At 47.8% G+C, this 24,015-nt stretch overlaps 1 protein-coding gene across 3 annotated transcripts in view; it reads left to right on the forward strand.

The window, feature by feature from the left end:
- Positions 1–24,015, forward strand: part of LOC141098687 (cytochrome P450 2D15-like) — a 393,026-nt gene that overhangs the window by 167,725 nt on the left and 201,286 nt on the right. For 2 of the 3 annotated variants that reach the window (XM_073586652.1, XM_073586653.1), the window contains exon 5: positions 22,478–22,651. The exons of the other annotated variant lie outside the window; for it this stretch is intronic. In XM_073586652.1, the coding sequence (XP_073442753.1) occupies positions 22,478–22,651 (174 nt within the window). The remainder of the gene's footprint in view (positions 1–22,477; positions 22,652–24,015) is intronic. 3 annotated transcript variants of the gene reach the window in all.

Here is a 24,015-nt window from a genome sequence, read left to right on the forward strand (position 1 = left end):
GGGCAGTATGATTGCAAAGCTGAACCTTAAAGCAATGTCCAAAAGGGCACCACCAGGAGTGGAGCCTGTGGCTTAATTGTACTCCACCCGGGAAACCACAACCATGCCACCTAAAGAAAAGATGCACACTTTGAAAGCTTTGTCGATTCTGTGTGTGGTGAGGTATGTGTGTTTGTAGTTGTGCTAGTGATTTCTCAGCTTTATTCCGTTAACAACCGAGACTCCGGCATGCCCCCGCAGTACGCGTCAAGCTTACTAGAGGGATAAGCGAGGCTCTGGCACGTGAGATCGAGCAATAACAGGTCTAGCATTCCCGTACATGTCCAGGGCTGCATGCACGCTACACTGAAAGGACCAGCTTTTGTCGCTTACAGGTGCAGATAACCTGCTGAACTCCGTTAGTGATGGGGATCTGGGATTCAGATTATTCCCCATGAACGAACGATGATTTCCCAGTAAGTTCAGGTCAACCGCAATTCCGGATTTAGGCCTAACCGTCATTCCTGAAAAAATTACGTGTCCAAACCACAGGTGCTGTAGCTTGCTTAACAGCTCGGCAGCCGTTCTCAGGCCCAGTATGGATTCAACAACATTGTAGAAGGTTGATAAAGGGTATAGTTTCACCGGATAAAACGTATATATGTAGCCTAGTTTACACATTAAAAATATATGTCTATAGATCAGGAGGCAGACTCAGATGTTCTCAGGCCCAGTATGGATTTGACCAGATTGTACAAAGTTGAGAAAGGGTACTTTATCACTGGATAGCAGGTATATACTGTATAACATAGTTTAAACATGTAAAATCTCCGTGTTCTCAGTATGGATTACACAGCAATCTAAAAAGTGGAAAAAAGGAAATGCATTTGAGGCGTACACAACTATATACTTTGGGTGTTATTTTTAAATCTTCAGATATATTTCTGTCTCAGTAATACAGTCCATCCTCTCCGCAATAGGAAATGAGATGCATACAATTACTGACATAAAGGCTAGTGATTGCAGAAATCTTGGAATTACTATTCACGGGAAAAACTTCTGTCACAATTCTCATAGGCGATGCTGACTCTCAATTAATTTGTGTGTTGAGACAGTGAAAACATTTTTTGTGAATAAAGTCTTGCTGTATCGCACTTCCGTTGATTCCATCACTGTTACTCATCTCAATCAAATTTTTATCACAGGGAGTGATGTAAACATGGTGCTCACTGGCTATCATGATCTGTCACGTAACTTTGGAGTGCAAAAGACAGAAGCCACAGGCCGTAGGCGATTCTATTTGATTGGCATGAGAGGGCACATTTTAAAATGTGCGCCGGAATGTTACACGTTTGTGAGTAGGAAAACTGTGAAAGCTGATGATAAACCACCACTGCACGTCATTGTGAGTCGACGTCCATAAGAAATGGAAGCCATTGATCATCTGGAGCTAGAGCCCGACCAGCAGGACAGGGCATAGCTACATCTTAACCATCATCTTTCAGTTCAATCAATTTGTAGTGGCACTCTCAGTGAAGGATTTGACAGCCCAGACTACACAGCGGAGGAGCAGGGAGAGGTAAACATTGCAAATGCTGGGGCCCTGCCCAAGCAAGGGATGGCATACTCGTGGGCGTCGGTACTGGCACTGGGCCCCTCATAGTACGGCGGTGTGTCTGATGGCGGGTGTGCACCACCACCGTCAGAGACACTTGATTGCACTATGAGGGACCCTGTGCCAGTGCCCGCGCCCAAGAGTCGGCCTACCCACCTGTCCAGGGCAACGGCACTCACACGGTTTCGTACGCTAGGTGGTGACCCCGGCCATGGGGGGGCAGCCCAGTTAGGGTGATTTACAAAGTGGCATATGTTGATGTGGGACATTCAGCTGATGCAAAAGGCGAAATAGGTCAAGTTCGCGGAATAGGAGGAGGACCAAAGCAAGCCATTTTTCTGGCAACCTATGTGTCATCAAGGGAAGGTGGGACAAAATCCTTGGAAACCCATGCATGGTTCGTTTTAATGAAGGTTAGATCATCTACATTTTGGGTTGACAGACGGGTCCTTTTTCTGTCAGGATTGATCCAGCTGCACTGAAGACTCTTTCCGATAGCACACTTGCAGCTGGGCAAGCGAGCTCCTGTAAGGCATATTGGGCCAATTCAGGCCAGGTGTCCAGTTTAGCGGCCCAATAGTCAAAGGGGAATGACCTGTGTGGGAGAACATCGATATGGGAGGAAAAGTAGTTTGTAACCATAGTTGACAACTGCTGTCTCCTGTCACTTTCCATCGATGCAGTCTTACCAGTTGTGTGAGCGGTACTTGAAAAATCAGTCCACAACATTGTCATGAAACCCCTGTCTCCAATGCCACTTCTGCTGTGTGCACCACGAACACCTCTGCCAAGCTGCCCCCGGCCCGTACGGCTCGTGTGAGAACCATCACCGCTGCTGTGTGCTGGGAATGCCTCAACCAACCGGTTTACCAGAGTTGCTTGTTTATTAGCCAATATTAGGTCAAGGTTCTCGTGTGGCATGATGTTTTGTAATTTGCCTTTACAGAGTGGATCCAGGATGCTGGCCAACCAGTAGTCGTCATCGTTCATCATTTTGGCAATGCGGGGTCCCTTTTTAGGGTCTGCAAGGCATAATCTGACATGTGGGCCAATGTTCCCGGTGTCAATGATGCACTGCGAGTGCTGGTTGGAGGAGCACTTTCTGGCAAATCCACATCCCTCCAGTCACGCACAAACCCTGTACCAGACCTTGCCACGCCAACATTTTCACTTGCCCCATGAGATGCATCCTCCTCCCCTAAGTAATCATCCCCATCATCATCCTCCTCCTCCTCTTCTTCCTCCACCTCGTCCTGGAGAGGTCCCTGAGCAGACAATGGCTGAATGTCATCAAGGATTCCCTCCTCCTCTTCCTCCTCGTCCACATTGGGTGCAGACGCCTGCTCCATAAGGTGCGTCAAAGTTTGCATGAGCAGACGCATAAGTGGGATGCTCATGCTTAGGATGGCGTCGTCTGCGCTTACCAGCCGTGTGTATTCCTCAAAACACTGAAGGACCTTACAGAGGTCTTTCAGCTTCGACCACTGCACACCTGTCAACTCCATGTCTACTCTCAAAGTGCCTGGCCGTGTATCCTCCCACAAATGCATTATGGCCTGCCTCTGCTCGCACAGCCGCTCAACCATGTGCAGGGTGGAGTTCCACCTTGTTGCAATGTCGATAATGAGGTGGTGGTTGGGAAGGTGGAGCAATCGCTGCAGCTTCTGCATGCGAATGGAGTGTACAGGCGACCAGCGGATGTGCGCGCACAGTCTTCGCACCTTCTGGAGCAGGGCTGTTAACTCCGGATAATTGTTGAGGAAGCACTGCACCACCAGGTTCAAGGTGTGAGCCAAGCAAGGTATGTGGCTGAGTTTTGAAAGGGCTATGGCTGCCACAAAATTACGGCCGTTATCACTAGCTACCTTGCTTGCCTCAAGATGTATACTGCCCAGCCATGACTCAGTTTGTCGCTGAAAGTACTCGGCCAGCACTTCCGCGGTGTGTCTGTCGCCTAAACACATCATCTGCAACACAGCCTGCTGACGCTTTCCACTAGCTGCTCAATAGGGGGACACCTCGTGTGCAACAGTGGCAGCTGCAGATGGAGTGCTCGTACGACTGCGCTCTGTGGAGGAGCTTTCGATTCTGGAGGAGGAGGAGGAGGGTCGAACGCCTACAGCCAACTGTTTCCTATACCGTGGGCTAGGCAGCACTGTCCCTCCACTGCTGTCCCCTGTGGACCCTGCATCCACCACATTAACCCAGTGCGCAGTGATGGACATGTAACGGCCCTGGCCATGCCGACTGGACCATGCATCTGTTGTGAGGTGCACCTTTCCACTCACTGACTGCTTGAGTGCATGGACAATGCGGTCTTTCACATGATGGTGGAGGGCTGGAATGGCTTTGCGAGAGAAGAAGTGGCGACTGGGTAGGTCATAGCGTGGTACTGCATAGGCCATGAGTTCGCAGAAAGCTGCGCTTTCCACCAACCGATAGGGCATCATCTCTAACGAGATTAGTTTGGCAATGTGGGCGTTCAAACCCAGTGTACGCGGATGAGAGACTGAGTACTTTCTTGACCTACTCATAGTGTCTGGGAGGGTGAGCTGGACTTGAGAGCTGCATATGGTGGAACTAGCGGTGGACAGGGTGGACTGAGAGAGGGTTGATGATGGTGATGGAGTTGGTGTTGTTTCTGATGGCCTAGATTCAGTCTTTCGTTGATATAACAGTGGGATTCCCTGACTGCTTTGGCCTTGCAACGACACCTCAACATTTGCTGCTGTGCTAACCGGTGGGCTTACAGTGGGGGAAACAATGTAGCGTTGCTGACTACCTTCTTTGTGATCAGTTGCACATGTGGTACTTGAGGTTTGGTGTTGTGTCCACGCTTGCAAGTGCATGCTGGTTAAATGTTTAAGCATGCAACTGGTATTCAAATTTTTCAGATTTTTCCCTCGGCTAAAGGTCTTTGCCCACTTCTTACAGATAACCTTGGCCTGATCATGAGGATTTTGTTCAAAAAAGTGCCACACTGCACTCTTCCTACTTTGGAAGACATTTTGCGACCTAGCACACTGTGCTATTTTGACCGTCTGGACAAGCTGTCCAGCAACTCTTTTGATTTTTGGAACCTGTCTTTGGAGTGCTCCGGGCCTGCCAGATAACAGCTGTTGAAATGTCGATGTCTGCTATGGATGCTCCTCCTCCTCATCTGAGCTATTGGAAGCAGCACCCTCTTCCCCCAATGGATGCCAATCTGGGTCAACAACTGGGTCATCCATGACCTCGTCTTCAATGTCATGTGCACCTTCCTCTGTGTCACCATGTATGGTGGTATAGTATGCGGGAAGGGGCACCTGAGTCTCATCAGGGTCAGAATCTGGCTCAATACACTGCAAGGACAATGTAGTGCTCTGAGTGAATGTACCAGCAGAATCATCTATCAGTGGCTGTGCATCAGCGCACACCATGTCAGATTCATCTTGGCCTGGGTAATTCACAATTTCACTTGATAACCAAGGCATGGTATGTGAAAACAGCTCCATGGAGTAATCAGTTGTATGGCCTGTGTCATCCTTCAATCTTGGTTGGGGTGAAGGGCACAAGGAAAGGTGTGGTTCATGAACATGACCCTCCAATGACGACTCAGTGCTTTTATTTTTTACAACTTCAGAAGAGGAGGCGATAGAGCTGGAGGATGAGTCAGCAATGTAAGCCAAAACTTTTTCCTGAAGCTCTGGCTTTAAAAGCGGTTTGCCAACTCCTAGAAAACTAAGCCTTCGAGACCTTGTGGAGCCAGACGATGACACAGGCTCAACACCTCCTGCATTCGGTCCTATTTTGCTTTTGCCACTACCATCATATCCACCACCAACACCATCATTACCAGCTGGCAACCCCCGCCCAAATCCACGGCCTCTTCCACCAGCCTTCCTCATTTTTGGTAAAAATGTACACAAAATCCCACAAACTATATAGTAATGTAAAACAAGGTACAAGGTGTATATAGGAGAGGGGAGATGTAGAATTTCTGAACACACTTGTGGACACTGTTGGATTGTGTGAGGCCCAGTGAATATCACACCGCTATGTCACAGGCTCAATGTCGCAGGTGGGAAAAATGTCACTATAGGACAGGGGAGATGTAGAATTTCTGAACACACTTGTGGACACTGTTGGATTGTGTGAGGCCCAGTGAATATCACACCGCTATGTCACAGGCTCAATGTCGCAGGTGGGAAAAATGTCACTATAGGACAGGGGAGATGTAGAATTTCTGAACACACTTGTGGACACTGTTGGATTGTGTGAGGCCCAGTGAATATGACACCGCTATGTCACAGGCTCATTGTCGTAGGTGTGAAAAATGTCACTGTAGGACAGGGGAGATGTAGAATTTCTGAACACACTTGTGGACACTGTTGCATTGTGTGAGGCCCAGTGAATATCACACCGCTATGTCACAGGCAGAAATTGGCTAGTGTATGACAAACTACAAGGTGTATATAGAATTGGGCAGAATAGGAATCTCCCTAGAGTGTAGGTCTGTAAGAACGGAACGTGTCCTCAACTTATTCTTACAGAGTCACACACATATAGCTTCCGGTGTCCGTAAAATTGTCAAGCTCCGTGTTTTTTAAGTATACGGACTGACACACGCTGTCTCTCTATAGTTTTGAATGTGATCAAACAGCAAATATACTTAACTGTTTGAAAACCAGGCAAAACTAAAAGGTGGAGGTCTGTAAGAACGGAACATGTCCTCGACTTATTCTTACAGAGTCACACACAGATAGCTTCACTGTGGCTGTGATAACAGCCGTTACACGGTACTGAGAGAGGAGCGTGCACGTACACCGCTGTCCGGTGTCCGTAAAATTGTCAAGCTCCGTGTTTTTTAAGTATACGGACTGACACACGCTGTCTCTCTATAGTTTTGAATGTGATCAAACAGCAAATATACTTAACTGTTTGAAAACCAGACAAAACTAAAAGGTGGAGGTCTGTAAGAATGGAACATGTCCTCAACTTATTCTTACAGAGTCACACACAGATAGCTTCACTGTGGCCGTGATAACAGCCGTTACATGGTACTGTGTGAGGAGCGTACACCGCTGTATGGTGTGAAAAAATGCACGCTCAGTACCTCACCAGGACATAAAAAAAAAAATTGGATTGCTTTTAAAAAAGCAGTTTGTTCAGCAGTGGGAAAACAGCAATGCAGCTATCAGGAAGCCTTATAAGGCAGCCTAACAACCAACACAGCTGATCCAGCAAAATATAGCCTCCACTTGCACTGCACACACAGTGACTGGTGTGTTATACAGGTAAAATCGCTAGCAGCAGAAGCAGTTTTTGGTGTCTTCTTCCCTGCCTAACGCTCTCCCTACAGAATTAGCAGCAGCAGCAGCAGCTCTCCCTATTCTGAGATCAGCATGAGTAACATGGCAGTCGACGTGCATGCCCTTTTATACCTCCTGTGACGCCCCCCAAAGCAAGCCAATCACTTGCATGCCCTTCTCAAAGATGGTGGTGACCCCTGCCTATGTCATCACGTTGCCCACAGTGTCCGTGGATCCTGATTGGCTGAAAAAGGGCGGAAAACAAAATTTTGAAACGCGACTTTGGCGCTAAAGTCGCCGAGCTCATGGCCGACCTCACCCTAGGGTCGGGTTTCGTTTCATGAAACCCGACTTTACCAAAAGTCGGCGACTTTTGAAATTTTTCGACCCGTTTCGCTCAACTCTAGTCATTATCTAGTCATTACTATTGTTTATTTAGTTTGTTTTATGAAAGGATAGAGAAAGGTTTGTGGATATTTCATATAAATAAGGCAGATTTTCTTACAAATGAAAGTGTGCTGCTCAGGCACATTGTTCCCTAATGCATATTCTCTCTCTTGCTTCAGATTATCTTCTGAAATGGAGAAGAAAATGTATGATCTTTCAAAACCCCATCATGTTGAGGAAGTGGGAAACATGCTGTTAGATGATGATGATGATGCAGACCCCACAATGAATGAGGATTTTGAAGAAAGTGAGATTGATTCTCATGATGAGGTGGAAGTCTGTGAACTAAATTCTGAAACAGAGCAAGATGGTGACAGTGATGACGTGGAAGAAGATATAGAATCTTATTATATGGGAAAAGATAAAAAAAAAAATGGAACAAGAATCCACCCATAAAAAATCGTATGGAACCTCATAACATTATCACTCACCTTCCTGCAGTTATGGGAACAGCACGTAATGCAAAAAATGCAGCTGAATGCTGGAATACTTTTTTCACAGATGACACTGGACTCTATTGTCATATACACTAATCAATATATAGACAATATAAAGCACAAGTTCATCTGTGACAGAATCCTGAAGCACACTGATGAAATCAAACTGCGTGCATTTTTTGGATTATTATACCTTGCAGGAGCTTATAGGGCAAATCGGCAAAGTTTGGAGGAACTTTGGGGTATAGAAAGTGATGGAATTGAAAAATTTAGCCTTGTAATGTCTCTAAAAAGATTCAAGATTCTAATTCGTTGCCTTCGGTTTGATGACAGAACTACCCGAACCGAACGTAAAACATATGACCGACTTGCTCCAATTCGCGATGTATTCCAAAAATTTGTGGAAAACTGTAAGATAAACTATCGCCCTGGGGCAAATGTCACAATTGACAAAATGCTCCCTGGTTTTCGTGGCAGATGCGCATTTCGTCAATACATACCATCAAAACCTAGCAAATACGGAATAAAAATGTATGCCCTTGTTGATGCCAGTAAGACCTACACATACAACATTTAAATTTATGCTGGAAAACAGCCAGATGGTCCTTACTGTGTCAGCAACAAACCCACTGATGTTGTGAAAAGAATGTCTGAGCCCTTATTTGGATCAGGTCACAATATAACTGCAGATAATTGGTTTTCAAATTGTGATCTTATTGATTATCTAAAAACGCAGAAGCTTTCATATGTCGGAACTGTAAGAAAAAATAAAAAGAATTGCCGCCACAGCTTGTTACTGTGACAGGGAGAAAACAGTACAGCAGTATGTTTGCATTCCATGATGGAAAGGTTTTGGTTTCCTATGTACCACGCGAAAAAAAAAATGTACTTCTTCTCTCAACGCTTCATAATGATGATGCCATCGATCCTAAATCTGAAACACAACAAAAACCAGAGAGTATTACATTTTATAATGAAACCAAAGGGGGTATTGATACAGCTGATCAGATGTGCTCAACTTTCAGCGTCAGCAGAAACACCAAGCGCTGCCCAATGGTCATATTTTTCGCTATGCTAAATTTGGGTGGTATAAATTCACAAATCATTTACCTTGAAAACCAGCTTGAACCACTCCGTAGACGATTGTACCTGAAAAAATTGGCCCATGAACTAATGCTTGGAGAGCTACGCAGGAGAAGTATGAAAACCATCGGTATCCCCTCTGGCCTTCAAGTTAGGCTCAAAAGATTCCGCCTAGATATTGATACTGAAAATCCAACACCTGTACCACCTCCCAAAAGAAGGAGATGCACCACCTGCACCATGGAAAGCGGGAACAGAAGGCTTTCTAATTATGAATGTCTCAAATGTCATCATGCAATCTGCCTGACACATGCAAAAATGTATTGCAATTCTTGCTCTTTGCTTTGCAAATGTGTTTTTTCTGGGGAACCTTCAGGATCTAATTCAGATTAATTCTGTGTGTAATATTATTCTAAGTGCCTAGAAAATGTTTTTGTGCCAAAATTTTCTCTTTTTAATAACCGTTACTTGATATCATTGGGTATATATACAGCACTAGGATGAGATTGTTCCGTGTTTTATTTAATACTCTGGTGTCTAGATATTGGTCTCACTATATAAGAGACGGTCTATTAAGATATATATGCATACCTGGTGGATTCAGATTTGTTGCTGATATATATGAAGGGTATGCGGGATTATATCTTTATTAGGACACATGATACATTTCTATCTGATATACTATATACAGTATGTGCCATAGAACCCGCAGCAAATGCGATAACTGAGGCTATGTGGTTCTGTTTTATGCTGTATAGCAGTATTGTACCCTGTAGTATATAGTACTCTTGATGAGGAGAGGGAAATGGGTATGCCATACTTGGGAACATACTGATGGCATGACACCGGTTTCCAATAAAAGACGGCCAATGCTATGATATGATAAGCCTAGAGACTAATTTGAGAAATATGTACTTTATGTCTTTAGAAGAGGTTGGCTGTTTTTTGACTGTGAGTACCCAATGAATATGCTTGATAATTGGGATACCTAGTAACGATGGGCAATACTAGTTTTTTTCATTTATGCATTCTTCTTTGTTGTGTTTAACGTAACTTGAGCACCTTGCACTTTATTTTATATAAACTAATAAAAGGTATATTTTAATTATTCTATCCATTGGTTGATATCATTGGGGGCTATTTGGTGGGAGTTTTGAAATTTGTGTATATCAAAGTTATTACTTTTATGTTGAGTAAATGGGTTTGTTTTGCACCTGATAATGTGTAGTCTCTTTTATTACATCCCTATGAAGGTCTCTGATCACTTTTAGATCTCTGAAATTGAGAAAATTAGATATTCTAGGCATTTTTCTAGCCTGCGCTTGACAGGCACATTGTTCCATTACGAGTTAGTGCAAATATTGTTCCTGACGGAGGGTTAAAAGAGCTTTTTGGACTCAGAAACTCTCCCTATACGCTGTTTTCACTGTCCCTACGATAACACTATGCTCCCCTTATGATGCTGTAAGGCCAGTCAATCACAGTAATGCCACAAAAAAGATGACAACAACATTACAGTGATTGGCAAGCAAGCCCAGCATGTTCATTGGCTGCAAATAAAGCGCCAAACATGTGTGGCGGGTCACTCGAATATTCCGAGGCAAATAGCTAATTATTTGCCGTTTAACTACTAGCCCGAATAGCGTACTATTAGTGTTGAGCATTCCGATAACGCAAGTATCGGGTATCGGCCGATATTAGCTGTATTGGAATTCCGATACTTAGTTCCGATACTTTTTTCATATCGAATACCGGAATCGGAAGTTCCCATAATGCTAGGAGCCCGCTCGATTTGATTCAGCCAATCCGGATCCTCAGAAGTGTGGGCATATCCTGTTAGGCATGTAGGCATGGTAACTACTGGCATGGCTGTGATTGGCTGCTGAAATGATGTCATGATGCACTATAAAAAGCGCTGCAGCCGCCATTTCTGGTCACTCTGCTGTGAATTCAGTTAGGGACAGGCTGCTGTTGAAGACTGTGAGGGACAGTTAGAAATAGCGATTCTAAAAACAATATTGTGCTTTATCCAGGCTACATAAACCACCACTGTAGCTTGCTTTTCCCTAGCAGCGCTGTTTTCACAGCTGTCTGCAAGGGCTGTGTGAGTGCAGACCCACGCTGTGTAGTGTGTCCTGCAGGCACGTCTGCTTGTAGGCCGGCCAGCGTGTGTCTCTGCCTCATACACATTTTTCTTTTATTGCTGCTTTTTTTTCTCCTGTATAGTGTGCTTCCATACGTATCCATATAAGTTGGTTGCAAACACTAAAGGAGTGGACAGCGAAGCCTTTCAGCAGCCTTTCAGTGCTATAGCCCATTTCTCTGCACTGTTTTTGGCTGTCTGATAGGTCTCTCTGTGTGTGAGTGCAGCTCACGTTGCAGTGTGTTCTACAGCTACCGCTAGCTGTAGTCCGCTCAGCGTGCGTCACTGCCTCATACATAGTCCTTTTTTTGCAGCAAATTTAGCCAGATTTTTGCTCCTATATTTGTGTGCTTCCAACCGCATCCATTGTCATTGGTTGGTTGCAAACACTATATAGGATTAGATAGAGGAGCCTTTTTGCTGGCTTGTGCCCTTCAGGGCCAGCCAGGCTAGTATCACCCTATTTTTTGGAGCCTCATTGTAATCACTCCAAAAAGTTTGTGATACTATAGCTTTCAAACTTTGGTCACATCCTTTCCTTTCCTTTCCCCCCACCCAAAAAAAAAAAAGGAAATAAAGTTCACCAAACACTCCACTTTACAGTTGTCTAGGCCACATTAGATCATATTAAAGTGTAGTACACACACTCTTAGCCAAATTAGTGTTTCTTATACTGGTTAGCAGGTGTTCAGGAATAATAACACTAAGCCCCCCCTTTTTTACTTTTCTGCCTATCTTTATCAGTCTACCAAGATGAAGAAGGCATGGAGTAAGGCACGTGGTCGTGGCCGTGGAGTTTCAGCAGGGAGAGGACGGGGGGATTCAGCAGGGAGAGGACGTGGGGATTCGGTATCTGCTGCGGCCACCAGTGACCCGGCATCCCCCACTTTTACCAGGCAACAGTCCTTCATGCGCAGCTTTGTAGGACCTCGCCGTACCCCACTGCTGTGTGACGAACAAATTGAAGCCGTTGTCGGATGGATGGCAGCTAACGCATCCACTTCAATGACTTCTGCATCCTCCCAAGGCCAGAGCACTGACGAGCAACCATCTGTCTCTTCACCACCTGCCAAATTGCCCAGGCAGTCTGAGAGCCCTGGACAGGAGCCATCTCAATCTTTACTTCTGTTCTCAGAATCTGTTGGCTTGGAAAGAGGTGGCCAGCCAAGCAGCATTCTAGAGCGTGAAGAAGAGGGAGTATGCAGTGATGCGCAACTGCTTTGTCCCTCTGAATCTGAAGAGGCAGGTGGGCCAGTGCCTATGGTCAGCACACCTCAGTATGCATCAGATGATGATGAGACTCAGTTGCCAATTTCTGGTGCGTACGGTGCTGGCGAGACAACCCAGGACCAGCCGGTGCTTGAAGAGGGGAGTGGAGATGATGAGGTCCTTGACCCATCATGGCGTCAGCCACAGGAAGGTGGTGGGAGCAGCTCTGAGGAAGAGATTCCCCGAACGGCCAAAAGAGGAGGGAGAGGGCGGGGGCAGACTTGGTTGCCTGTAGCCTCCACTTTGGCACCCGTGAGGAGCAATCCTCTTCCAAAACTCAAAACGGGCGCTCCCAGGACTTGCAGTGCGTGGTCTTTTTTTGACACAGTTGCAGATGACATTTGCTTTGTCAAATGCAAGCTGTGTCATCAGAAAGTGAAACGAGGGAAAAATGTGAGCAACCTCAATACCACAAATATGTGGAAACATGTGCATACCAAGCACGAGGTGGAGTTACACAGACACACTGAAGATGTAGGCCAACCTTCAGCAGCACCTACCACCTCTTCAGCTCGTGTTGGGGCCTCTTCCTCCAGCTCACACACAGCTGGTTCGGCTTCCTCACTGGAACGCCATGGAGGAACCACTGCCACTGTTGTCCAGAGACCCAGTGAAATTCCACCCACTGAACCACGTTCGCAGTCATCAGCACCCTCCCAGGCCACTCACCAGCAATCGGTAGCACAGGCATGGGAGAAAAAGCGGCCATACTCGACAAACCATCCCTGAGCACTGGCTCTGAATGCCGGAATAGCCAAACTACAGGCCCTTGAGATGCTGTCATTCAGGCTAGTGGAGACTGACACATTCCGAAACTTTATGTCATTGGCAGTTCCACAATACAATGTGCCCAGCCGCTTTTATTTCAGCAGGTAAGCTGTCCCTGCCCTGCAAAAGCATGTGGAGGGAAAAATTAAAAATGCGCTACTAAATGCCGTCAGTAGCAAGGTCCACCTGACCACAGATGCGTGGACCAGTAGCCATGGACAGGGACGATACCTTTCCCTCACTGCCCATTGGGTCAATGTTGTGGAGCCGGGTACAGATCTGGAGAGTGGCTCTGTACGTATTCTGCCAACTCCAAGGATTGCAGGAATGCAGTCTGTACATATTGAGTCCTCCTCCTACTCTAGTTCCTCGGAATCAGCACTGTGTGAGCCTGTTAGGCCAGATATGAGCACAGGTGTGGCCAAACGTCAACAGGCCGTCCTTAAATTAATTTCTTTGGGGAATCGGAGCCACACAGCACAGGAGCTCTGGAATGCCATCAAGCAGGAGAGCGATGTGTGGTTTGTGCCAGCGAATCTCCAGCCAGGTTTGGTAGTGAGTGACAATGGCCGAAATCTAGTGGCAGCTCTGGGCCTAGGCAACCTCACTCACATACCATGTCTGGCACACGTGCTCAATTTGGTCGTGCAGAGCTTTCTGAGGGACTATCCGGATCTTGATGCACTGCTGCACAAGGTTCGCCTAGAGTGTGCTCACTTGCGGCGCTCCAGCATGGCAAGATCGCGCATTGCATCTCTGCAATGCCGATTCCGCCTGCCAGAACATCGCATCATATGTGACCTCCCCACCAGGTGGAATTCAACGTTACATATGTTGGAGCGGTTGTGTGAGCAGCAGGCAGCAGTAATGGAGTACCAGCTGCATCAGGCGCAAACAAGTCGCACTGTGCGCCGGACACACTTCACCACCACTGATTGGGCCACTATGAGGGACATCTGCCAAGTTTTGCGTGCCTTCGATGACTCCACGCGGATGGCCAGTGCAGATGATGCACTAATCAGCATGACTGTCCCCCTCATCTGTCTGCTTCAAAAAACCTTACAAGCACTAAGTGAGGAGGTTTTTGAAGAGGTCGAGGATGAGCAGTCAGAAATGCCATCTGTTTCTGGCAAGTCTGCGCAACGTGCTTCCACACAAAGGCCCTGGCAGGGGACACTTAGTGAGGAGGATGACGAGGAGTCAATGGAGGAGGAGGAACACATCTCTCCAGAGGAGGGAGGTACACAAGGCTCTAGTAGTCAGTGTGTACAGCGAGGGTGGGGTGATGCTGAGCAGGCAGAGATGCTGCCTCAAGCTGGGGACAGCGTTTCCGGTCCAGTTGGCAGTCTGCAGCACATGGTTGATTTCATGCTGCAGTGCTTGTTAAATGACTGCCGCATCGCCAACATTCTCCACACGGCTGATTATTGGGTGTACACCCTCCTAGATCCTCGCTACCGGGACAACTTACAAAGCCTCATACCACAGTTGAACCGGGAGCGAAAAATGCGGGAGTACCAAGAAACACTTGTGCAGGCCATCATGTTCTCCATTCCCCCCACAAGTGTTGCTGGTAGTGCTTTTCAAAGCAGCCATGTGGGTAGAGGCAGTGGAGGAAGCTCTGCACAAAGAGGTAGCAGAGGCAGTGCCGCAGGACAAGGCAAGGCCAGTATGGCCCAAATGTGGAAAAGTTTTGTGGGACCGCCACAAACGGCTACACCATCACAGACGGCTCCAGTCAGCAGGAGGCAACGTTTCCGTCAGATGGTGACAGACTACTTGTCGTGCCCTGTTAGTGTTCTCCCAGACGGCTCTTCCCCGTTCAAGTATTGGGTCTCTAAGCTGGATACATGGCCAGAGCTTAGCCAGTATGCATTGGAGGTGCTGGCTTGCCCTGCTGCCAGTGTATTATCGGAACGTGTCTTTAGTGCTGCAGGTGGTGTGGTAACAGACCGTCGCACGCGACTATACGCCGATAATGTTGACCGGCTTACTTTTGTGAAAATGAACAAGGCCTGGATCTCACCTGAATTTGCCAGTCCTCTTCCAGAATAAATAATTGGCTGGCAACAGGATCCAGGTCTCCTGTTGTGTTCATGTTTCTATGACCTGAACTTTATTTCCTGGGCTACAGCAACGCCCGTTGTTGCTCAGAAGTGCTGTCCGCACAGACAAAACACTCGCTCAAGTGAAAGTGGGGTTCGGTAACGTCAGCTGATCCCCTGCTGTGTGTACGGCAAACTCTCCTGCTGCCTACAACTTCTGACTACCTCTGATTTAATATGTTCTCTGATTTGCCCTCTGTCTCCACTCTGTTTTGAGTATTTCCTCCGGCCTACAACACCGCCTGTTTCTGCTCTCAAGTGCCGTCTGCACAATCCACACTTGATCCTGTGGTACCTGGGTCCTGTAACATCTGCTCATCTCCAGAGTTGAGCACGGCAATGTCTCCTGCTTTGTCTACATTCCCACTACTTGTAGTGGAAATGTGGACAGAGCAGGAGACATTGCCTGACTCACCTCTAGGGAGAAGCTGCTGTTACAGAACCCCAGTAACACAGGAACAAGTGTGGGTTGTGCAGACGGCATTTCAGAGCAGCAACTGGCGTGGTTGGAAGCAAGCGGAAATACTCGAAACAGAGTGAAGACAGAGGCCTAATTGGAGTACGTTGACAGTTAGTAGTAGTCTAGAAACAATCGCAAACTGCCACCAAGTAGGCCTCGGCCTACTACCTGATTTTCCCTGGGCTCCGACACCGCCAGTTGGTGCTCAGAAGTGCTGTCCGCACAGACAAAACACTCGCTCATGTGTAAGTGGTGTTCGGTAACGTCAGCTGATCCCCTGCTGTGTGTATGGCAAAGTGTCCTGCTCCCTCCACAGTCAAACAACCTCAGATTTACACCTGGCTCCAAGTAGGCCTCGGCCTACTACCTCATTTTCCCTGGGCTCCGACAACGCCAGTTGGTGCTCGGAAGTGCTGTCCGCACAGACAAAACACTCGCTCATGTGTAAGTGGGGTTCGGTAACGTCAGCTGATCCCCTGCTGTGTGTACGGAAAACTCTCCTGCTGCCTACAACTTCTGACTACCTCTGATTTAATATGTTCTCTGATTTGCCCTCTGTCTCCACTCTGTTTTGAGTATTTCCTCCGGCCTACAACACCGCCTGTTTCTGCTCTCAAGTGCCGTCTGCGCAATCCACACTTGATCCTGTGGTACCTGGGTCCTGTAACATCTGCTCATCTCCAGAGTTGAGCACGGCAATGTCTCCTGCTTTGTCTACATTCCCACTACTTGTAGTGGAAATGTGGACAGAGCAGGAGACATTGCCTGACTCACCTCTAGGGAGAAGCTACTGTTACAGAACCCCAGTAACACAGGAACAAGTGTGGGTTGTGCAGATGGCATTTCAGAGCAGCAACTGGCGTGGTTGGAAGCCAGCGGAAATACTCGAAACAAAGTGAAGACAGAGGCCCAATTGGAGTACGTTGACAGTTAGTAGTAGTCTAGAAACAATCGCAAACTGCCACCAAGTAGGCCTCGGCCTACTACCTGATTTTCCCTGGGCTCCGACACCGCCAGTTGGTGCTCAGAAGTGCTGTCCGCACAGACAAAACACTCGCTCATGTGTAAGTGGGGGTCAGTAACGTCAGCTGATCCCCTGCTGTGTGGAGGGCAAAGTGTCCTGCTCCCTCCAAAGTCAAAATACCTCAGCTTTACACCTGGCTCCTAGTAGGCCTCGGCCTGCACCCTGGTTCTCCCTGGGCTCCAACAACGCTAGTTGGTGCTCGGAAGTGCTGTCCACACAGAAAAACACACTCGTTCATGTGAAAGTGGGGTTCAGTAACGTCAGCTGCTCCTCTGCTGTGTGGAGAGCAAACTGCTGCTGCCTCCAAATTGTAACTACTTCAGATTTAAACATTCTCTGATTTGGTCTCTGTCTCCACTCTGTCTCTAGTATTTCCCCTGACCTCCAACACCGCCAGTTCCTGCTCACAGTTGCCGTCCACGCATTCCACACGTGTTCCTGTGTTACTGGGGTTCTGTTACGTCAGCAGATCCCCCAATGTGTGTCCGCCACTGTCTCCTGCGCTGTCCACCTTCCCACTGCAAGCGGTGGAAATGTGGACAGAGCAGGAGACAGTGGCAGACACACATCAGGGGATCTGCTGACATTACAGAATCCCAGTAACACAGCAACATGTGTGGATTGGGCAGACGGCTACTGTACGCATAAACTGGCGGTGTTGGTAGTCACGTGAAATCCTGGAAACAGAGTGGAGACAGATGCCTAATTGGAGCACGTTGACAGTCTGTTGTAGCCTACAAACACTGTAAAACTGCCACCAAGTAGGCCTCGGCCTGCACCCTGGTTCTCCCTGGGCTCCAACAACGCTAGTTGGTGCTCAGAAGTGCTGTCCACACAGAAAAACACACTCGGTCATGTGAACGTGGGGGTCAGTAATGCCAGCTGATCCCCTGCTGTGTGGAGGGCAAAGTGTCCTGCTCCCTTCAAAGTCAAAATACCTCAGCTTTACACCTGGCTCCTAGTAGGCCTCGGCCTGCACCATGATTGTCCCTGGGTTCCAACAATGCTAGTTGGTGCTCGGAAGTGCTGTCCACACAGAAAAACACACTCGTTCATGTGAAAGTGGGGGTCAGTAACGTCAGCTGATCCCCTGCTGTGTGGAGGGCAAAGTGTCCTGCTCCCTCCAAAGTCAAAATACCTCAGCTTTACACCTGGCTCCTAGTAGGCCTCGGCCTGTACCCTGGTTCTCCCTGGGCTCCAACAACGCTAGTTGGTGCTCGGAAGTGCTGTCCACACAGAAAAACACACTCGTTCATGTGAAAGTGGGGTTCAGTAACATCAGCTGCTCCCCTGCTGTGTGGAGGGCAAACTGCTGCTGCCTCCAAATTGTAACTACTTCAGATTTAAACATTCTCTGATTTGGCCTCTGTCTCCACTCTGTCTCTAGTATTTCCCCTGACCTCCAACACCGCCAGTTCCTGCTCACAGTTGCCGTCCACGCATTCCACACGTGTTCCTGTGTTACTGGGGTTCTGTTACGTCAGCAGATCCCCCAATGTTTGTCCGCCACTGTCTCCTGAACTGTCCACCTTCCCACTGCAAGCGGTGGAAATGTGGACAGAGCAGGAGACAGTGGCAGACACACATCAGGGGATCTGCTGACATTACAGAATCCCAGTAACACAGCAACATGTGTGGATTGGGCAGACGGCTACTGTACGCATAAACTGGCGGTGTTGGTAGTCACGTGAAATCCTGGAAACAGAGTGGAGACAGATGCCTAATTGGAGCACGTTGACAGTCTGTTGTAGCCTACAAACACTGTAAAACTGCCACCAAGTAGGCCTCGGCCTGCACCCTGGTTCTCCCTGGGCTCCAACAACGCTAGTTGGTGCTCAGAAGTGCTGTCCACACAGAAAAACACACTCGGTCATGTGAACGTGGGGGTCAGTAACGTCAGCTGATCCCCTGCTGTGTGGAGGGCAAAGTGTCCTGCTCCCTTCAAAGTCAAAATACCTCAGCTTTACACCTGGCTCCTAGTAGGCCTCGGCCTGCACCCTGGTTCTCCCTGGGCTCCAACAACGCTAGTTGGTGCTCGGAAGTGCTGTCCACACAGAAAAACACACTCGTTCATGTGAAAGTGGGGGTCAGTAACGTCAGCTGATCCCCTGCTGTGTGGAGGGCAAAGTGTCCTGCTCCCTCCAAAGTCAAAATACCTCTGCTTTACACCTCGCTCCTAGTAGGCCTCGGCCTGCACCATGATTGTCCCTGGGTTCCAACAATGCTAGTTGGTGCTCGGAAGTGCTGTCCACACAGAAAAACACACTCGTTCATGTGAAAGTGGGGGTCAGTAACGTCTGCTGATCCCCTGCTGTGTGGAGAGCAAACTGCTGCTGCCTCCAAATTGTAACTACTTCAGATTTAAACATTCTCTGATTTGGCCTCTGTCTCCACTCTGTCTCTAGTATTTCCCCTGACCTCCAACACCGCCAGTTCCTGCTCACAGTAGCCGTCCACGCATTCCACACGTGTTCCTGTGTTACTGGGGTTCTGTAACATCAGCAGATCCCCCAATATGTGTCCGCCACTGTCTCCTGCGCTGTCCACCTTCCCACTGCAAGCGGTGGGAAGGTGGACAGAGCAGGAGACAGTGGCAGACACACATCAGGGGATCTGCTGACATTACAGAATCCCAGTAACACAGCAACACGTGTGGATTGGGCAGACGGCTACTGTACGCATAAACTGGCGGTGTTGGTGGTCACGTGAAATCCTGGAAACAGAGTGGAGACAGATGCCTAATTGGAGCACGTTGACAGTCTGTTGTAGCCTACAAACAATCTAAAACTACCACCAAGTAGGCCTCGGCCTACACCATGATTGTCCCTGGGCTCCAACAACGCCAGTTGGTGCTCGGCAGTGTCTTTGGCACGGGGACTCCCTGTTGCCCAGCCTGGTTCCAGCACGCCTGCTGTTTCCGGGTAGTGTCAAGGTCACTATGCCACCAATCCGTTTTCCTGTCGTCTTGCGGCCGGGTTAGCCGACTCTACGGTGCCTGCAGTTTAGGTGACTCCTATGTGGGCTGCGGGAACTGGCACTGAAGGCTGGATCCGTAGTGCCAATGGGACATGGACCCCCTGTAGGACTGTGGGTTTCGGTACCTGCGGCCGGCTTGCGGCCTGGCTACTTTGCTTTCAATGGGTACCTTCTGCTACCCACCCGGGTTCCAGCACTGTCTGCTGGTTCTCGCCAGAGCCTTTGGCCTAGGTGCCTCCATCTCGGTATCCGAGGTCCAGCACCGTCAGCTGGTCCTTGGTAGTGCTTTATAGCACAGGTACCTCCTGACTAGTAACCGTGGTCCAACACCGTCAGCTGTTCCTCGGTAGTGCCATTGGCTCTTGTAGCTTTTGATATCCATCTGGGTTCCAGCACCGTCAGCTGTTTCTCAGCAGTGTCTTTGGCACGGGGACTCCCTGTTGCCCAGCCTGGTTCCAGCACGCCTGCTGTTTCCGGGTAGTGTCAAGGTCACTATGCCACCAATCCGTTTTCCTGTCGTCTTGCGGCCGGGTTAGCCGACTCTACGGTGCCTGCAGTTTAGGTGACTCCTATGTGGGCTGCGGGAACTGGCACTGAAGGCTGGATCCGTAGTGCCAATGGGACATGGACCCCCTGTAGGACTGTGGGTTTCGGTACCTGCGGCCGGCTTGTGGCCTGGCTACTTTGCTTTCAATGGGTACCTTCTGCTACCCACCCGGGTTCCAGCACTGTCTGCTGGTTCTCGCCAGAGCCTTTGGCCTAGGTGCCTCCATCTCGGTATCCGAGGTCCAGCACCGTCAGCTGGTCCTTGGTAGTGCTTTCTAGCACAGGTACCTCCTGCCTAGTAACCGTGGTCCAGCACCGTCAGCTGTTTCTCAGTAGTGCCATTGGCTCTTGTAGCTTTTGATACCCATCTGGGTTCCAGCACCGTCAGCTGGTTCTCAGCAGTGTCTTTGGCACGGGGACTCCCTGTTGCCCAGCCTGGTTCCAGCACGCCTGCTGTTTCCGGGTAGTGCAAGGTCACTATGCCACCAATCCGTTGTCCTGTCGTCTTGCGGCCGAGTTAGCCGACTCTACGGTGCCTGCAGTTTAGGTGACTCCTATGTGGGCTGCGGGAACTGGCACTGAAGGCTGGATCCGTAGTGCCAATGGGACAGGGACCCCTGTAGGACTGTGGGTTTCGGTAACTGCGGCTGGCTTGCGGCCTGGCTACTTTGCTTTCAATGGGTACCTTCTGCTACCCACCCGGGTTCCAGCACTGTCTGCTGGTTCTCGCCACAGCCTTTGGCCTAGGTGCCTCCATCTCGGTATCCGAGGTCCAGCACCGTCAGCTGGTCCTTGGTATTGCTTTTTAGCACAGGTACCTTCTGCTTAGTAACCGTGGTCCAGCACCGTCAGTTGTTCCTCGGTAGTGCCATTGGCTCTTGTTCCTTCTGCTACCCATCCGGGTGCCAGCACTGTCTGCTGGTTCTCGCCACAGCCTTTGGCCTAGGTGCCTCCATCTCGGTATCCGAGGTCCAGCACCGTCAGCTGGTCCTTGGTAGTGCTTTTTAGCACAGGTACCTTCTGCTTAGTAACCGTTGTCCAGCACCGTCAGTTGGTCCTCGGTAGTGCCATTGGCTCTTGTTCCTTCTGCTACCCATCCGGGTGCCAGCACTGTCTGCTGGTTCTCGCCACAGCCTTTGGCCTAGGTGCCTCCATCTCGGTATCCGAGGTCCAGCACCGTCAGCTGGTCCTTGTTAGTGGTTTCTAGCACAGGTACCTCCTGCATAGTAACCGGGGTCCAGCACCGTCAGCTGTTCCTCAGTAGTGCCATTGGCTATTGTTCCTTCTGCTGCCACTATGGGTTCCAGTACTGTCAGCTGGTTCTCGCATGAAGACAACCACCAAGATACAGAACAAAAGACAGAAGAACAAGATGCAGAAGAAGCAAAAGCAGAAGAACAGAAAGCAGAAGAACATTAAGCATAAGACAAAAAATCAGCATAGAAGAAATCAAAATTATAAGCAGAAGAAGACTAAGCAGTAAATGGGGGTGAGTCCGTTCCTCCTCGTGGTGCCCCTGGAAAATGCGTGCTGCTGCAGGCCAAACTGAACGCGGACAAATCCTGTTGTAAATCTTTTGTGACAGGCAGAACGTAAGGTGTAATCTTATAACTTTTATAGATAAGTACTACAGGAATGCCTGTCACCATAAGAAAATGAAGAAAAAGAAGAATAGGAAGAAGATGAAGAAATAGCATATGAAAATTAATAATAGCTGAATAAGAAGAATATGAAGAATGGAAAAAAAAAATTAATGGGAAGAAGGTGAAGAAGAAGAAGATGAATAAGGTGAAGAAAAAGTTGATGAAAAAAATGCTACTGTTGCGGATCATGAAGGAGAAAATGTGGGAGAAGTACAAAAGAAGGTGAAGAGCATGGAAGTTGTGAAACATACATATCTGACTAAATATAAAAAAGTTAACATAGTCAATATCTTTTTAACTCCGAACGTCTTGAAAAAAAAAATTGGAATTAATGCTATGCCATGTGATTTGAATAAACCACTATGCTTTTAATGTCTCCTCCACCTCCCACAATACATTCTACATGATTCTTATTTGTTTTCAATTATGTAGAATTAGCCAACAAGGAAATAAAGGGCTTTTTTTAATTCCGATACCGGAAGTCCCATTGACTTGAATGGGACTTCCGGTATCGGAATCGGCGATTCCCGATATTTTTTTCGTATCGGGCGATACCATCCGATACGATATTTTTGGGTATCGAACGGTATCGCCCAACACTACGTACTATTCATGCGAGTAACATATAGTGCTGAATGTATTCGCTCATCAGTAATTATTTCATTATACAATTAATTTATTTATTTTTCAGATTCTAAATGAAATTCCTATTCTTACCCACATCCCATGGCTTGTTGATCATGTGATGGAATCGGAGTATGAACTGATCGCATTTCTAGAGGAAATGATTTCAGAGCATCAAAAAACTTGGGATCCAAGCTACACCCGAGATTTTATTGATGCCTACCTAGTGGAGATGGAAAAGGTAGGAACACTTTTATAATTGTTAGGCTCAGTTTGGATTCAATCAGAGGCTTAAAGAGTCCTGGCCAAAATAGTGCAGCATGCTGAGTACAAATGCATGTAAAATACCAAAAATGTGATGGAAACCAGATGAATTTAATTACAGGCAATAGGGATCATTGAGGTTTGCTGGCAGTTGTCAATTTTACACAGTTAAAGGCAACCTTTTACCAGGTGTGACCAATATGAGTTAAGATCACCACCTTTCAGGAATAATATACAGCATTCTATAATGCCCCTAACCAGACCTGCAAGACAAAAACAAGACCTTTTTTATACTAACTTGCTGGGTGGTCCGGTCCGAGAGGTGTCCTTGACCTTGGTTGGGTGTCTCCCTTCTTCTTGTGATGCTGTCATCCTTCTTGCTTCATGTGGATTACGAGTCTCTATGTCATCCACACAGTCTCCCTGGTATCACTCTCCTGTGCAGGCATACTGCTCTGACATGAGTAGAGCAGAGTAGAATACTGCAGTAACCATTCTTCGGGGCACATTGACCTTTCTCGACATTTCCGCACTGCAGTACTTTGCTCTACCATTGTCAAGGCAGAGCAGTACACCTGCACAGAACGCAATGCTGGGGAGACTGTGTGGATGACATAGGGATGCGTAATCCTCGTGAAGCAAGAAGGATGACGGCATCAGAAGAAAAAGGGAAGCGCCGAACCAAGGTCAACAACATCCCTCGTACTGGACCTAAAACTACTGTTAACAAACTGTTGTAAAACAGAGTTTATGAACTTTCTTTTGCTCCTTTAGTATTTGTACTTATGTTCTCACAGAAAATGTCAAAATTTGTGCTGTCTTGGGAATCTCACTAAAAGACATGGAAGAAATATCTTCTCATTGTATTATACAGCTCATATGCATTTATATATATATATATATATATATATGTAATATATATACACACGGGGCTGCCACTAGGGATTTCGGGGCCCCATACTGGCAAAATTTTCGGGGCCCCCTTGGGACTCCACCCACACTCCACCCCAGCCCCGCCTCCACCCCTCAAGCAGTCCACAGCCCCACCGCTTTCACTAATCACACATTAACAGTTCCCATCACCAGATCACACATATAACCAGCAGCTTTTGCTTTGGCTGATTTTTTTTAAGCCGCCACCACGACAAGGTAGACTCTTTTGGCCTGGCCTTACTCTACTCTATCTTATTAAACACTTGTTAAAATATCCAATACAATTTATGTATATTTTTATTTATTTTTCATTTTTTAAAATGACCAATAATATTGCATACAGGGGTCAAATACCACTGCACCATGACCAGACACCATTTTACCACCACATAGTGACCTATAATACCA

The sequence above is a fragment of the Dendrobates tinctorius genome, unplaced genomic scaffold, assembly GCF_039654945.1.
Source record: "Dendrobates tinctorius isolate UK_male_01 unplaced genomic scaffold, ASM3965494v1 ptg000094l, whole genome shotgun sequence".
Lineage (NCBI taxonomy): Eukaryota > Metazoa > Chordata > Amphibia > Anura > Dendrobatidae > Dendrobates > Dendrobates tinctorius.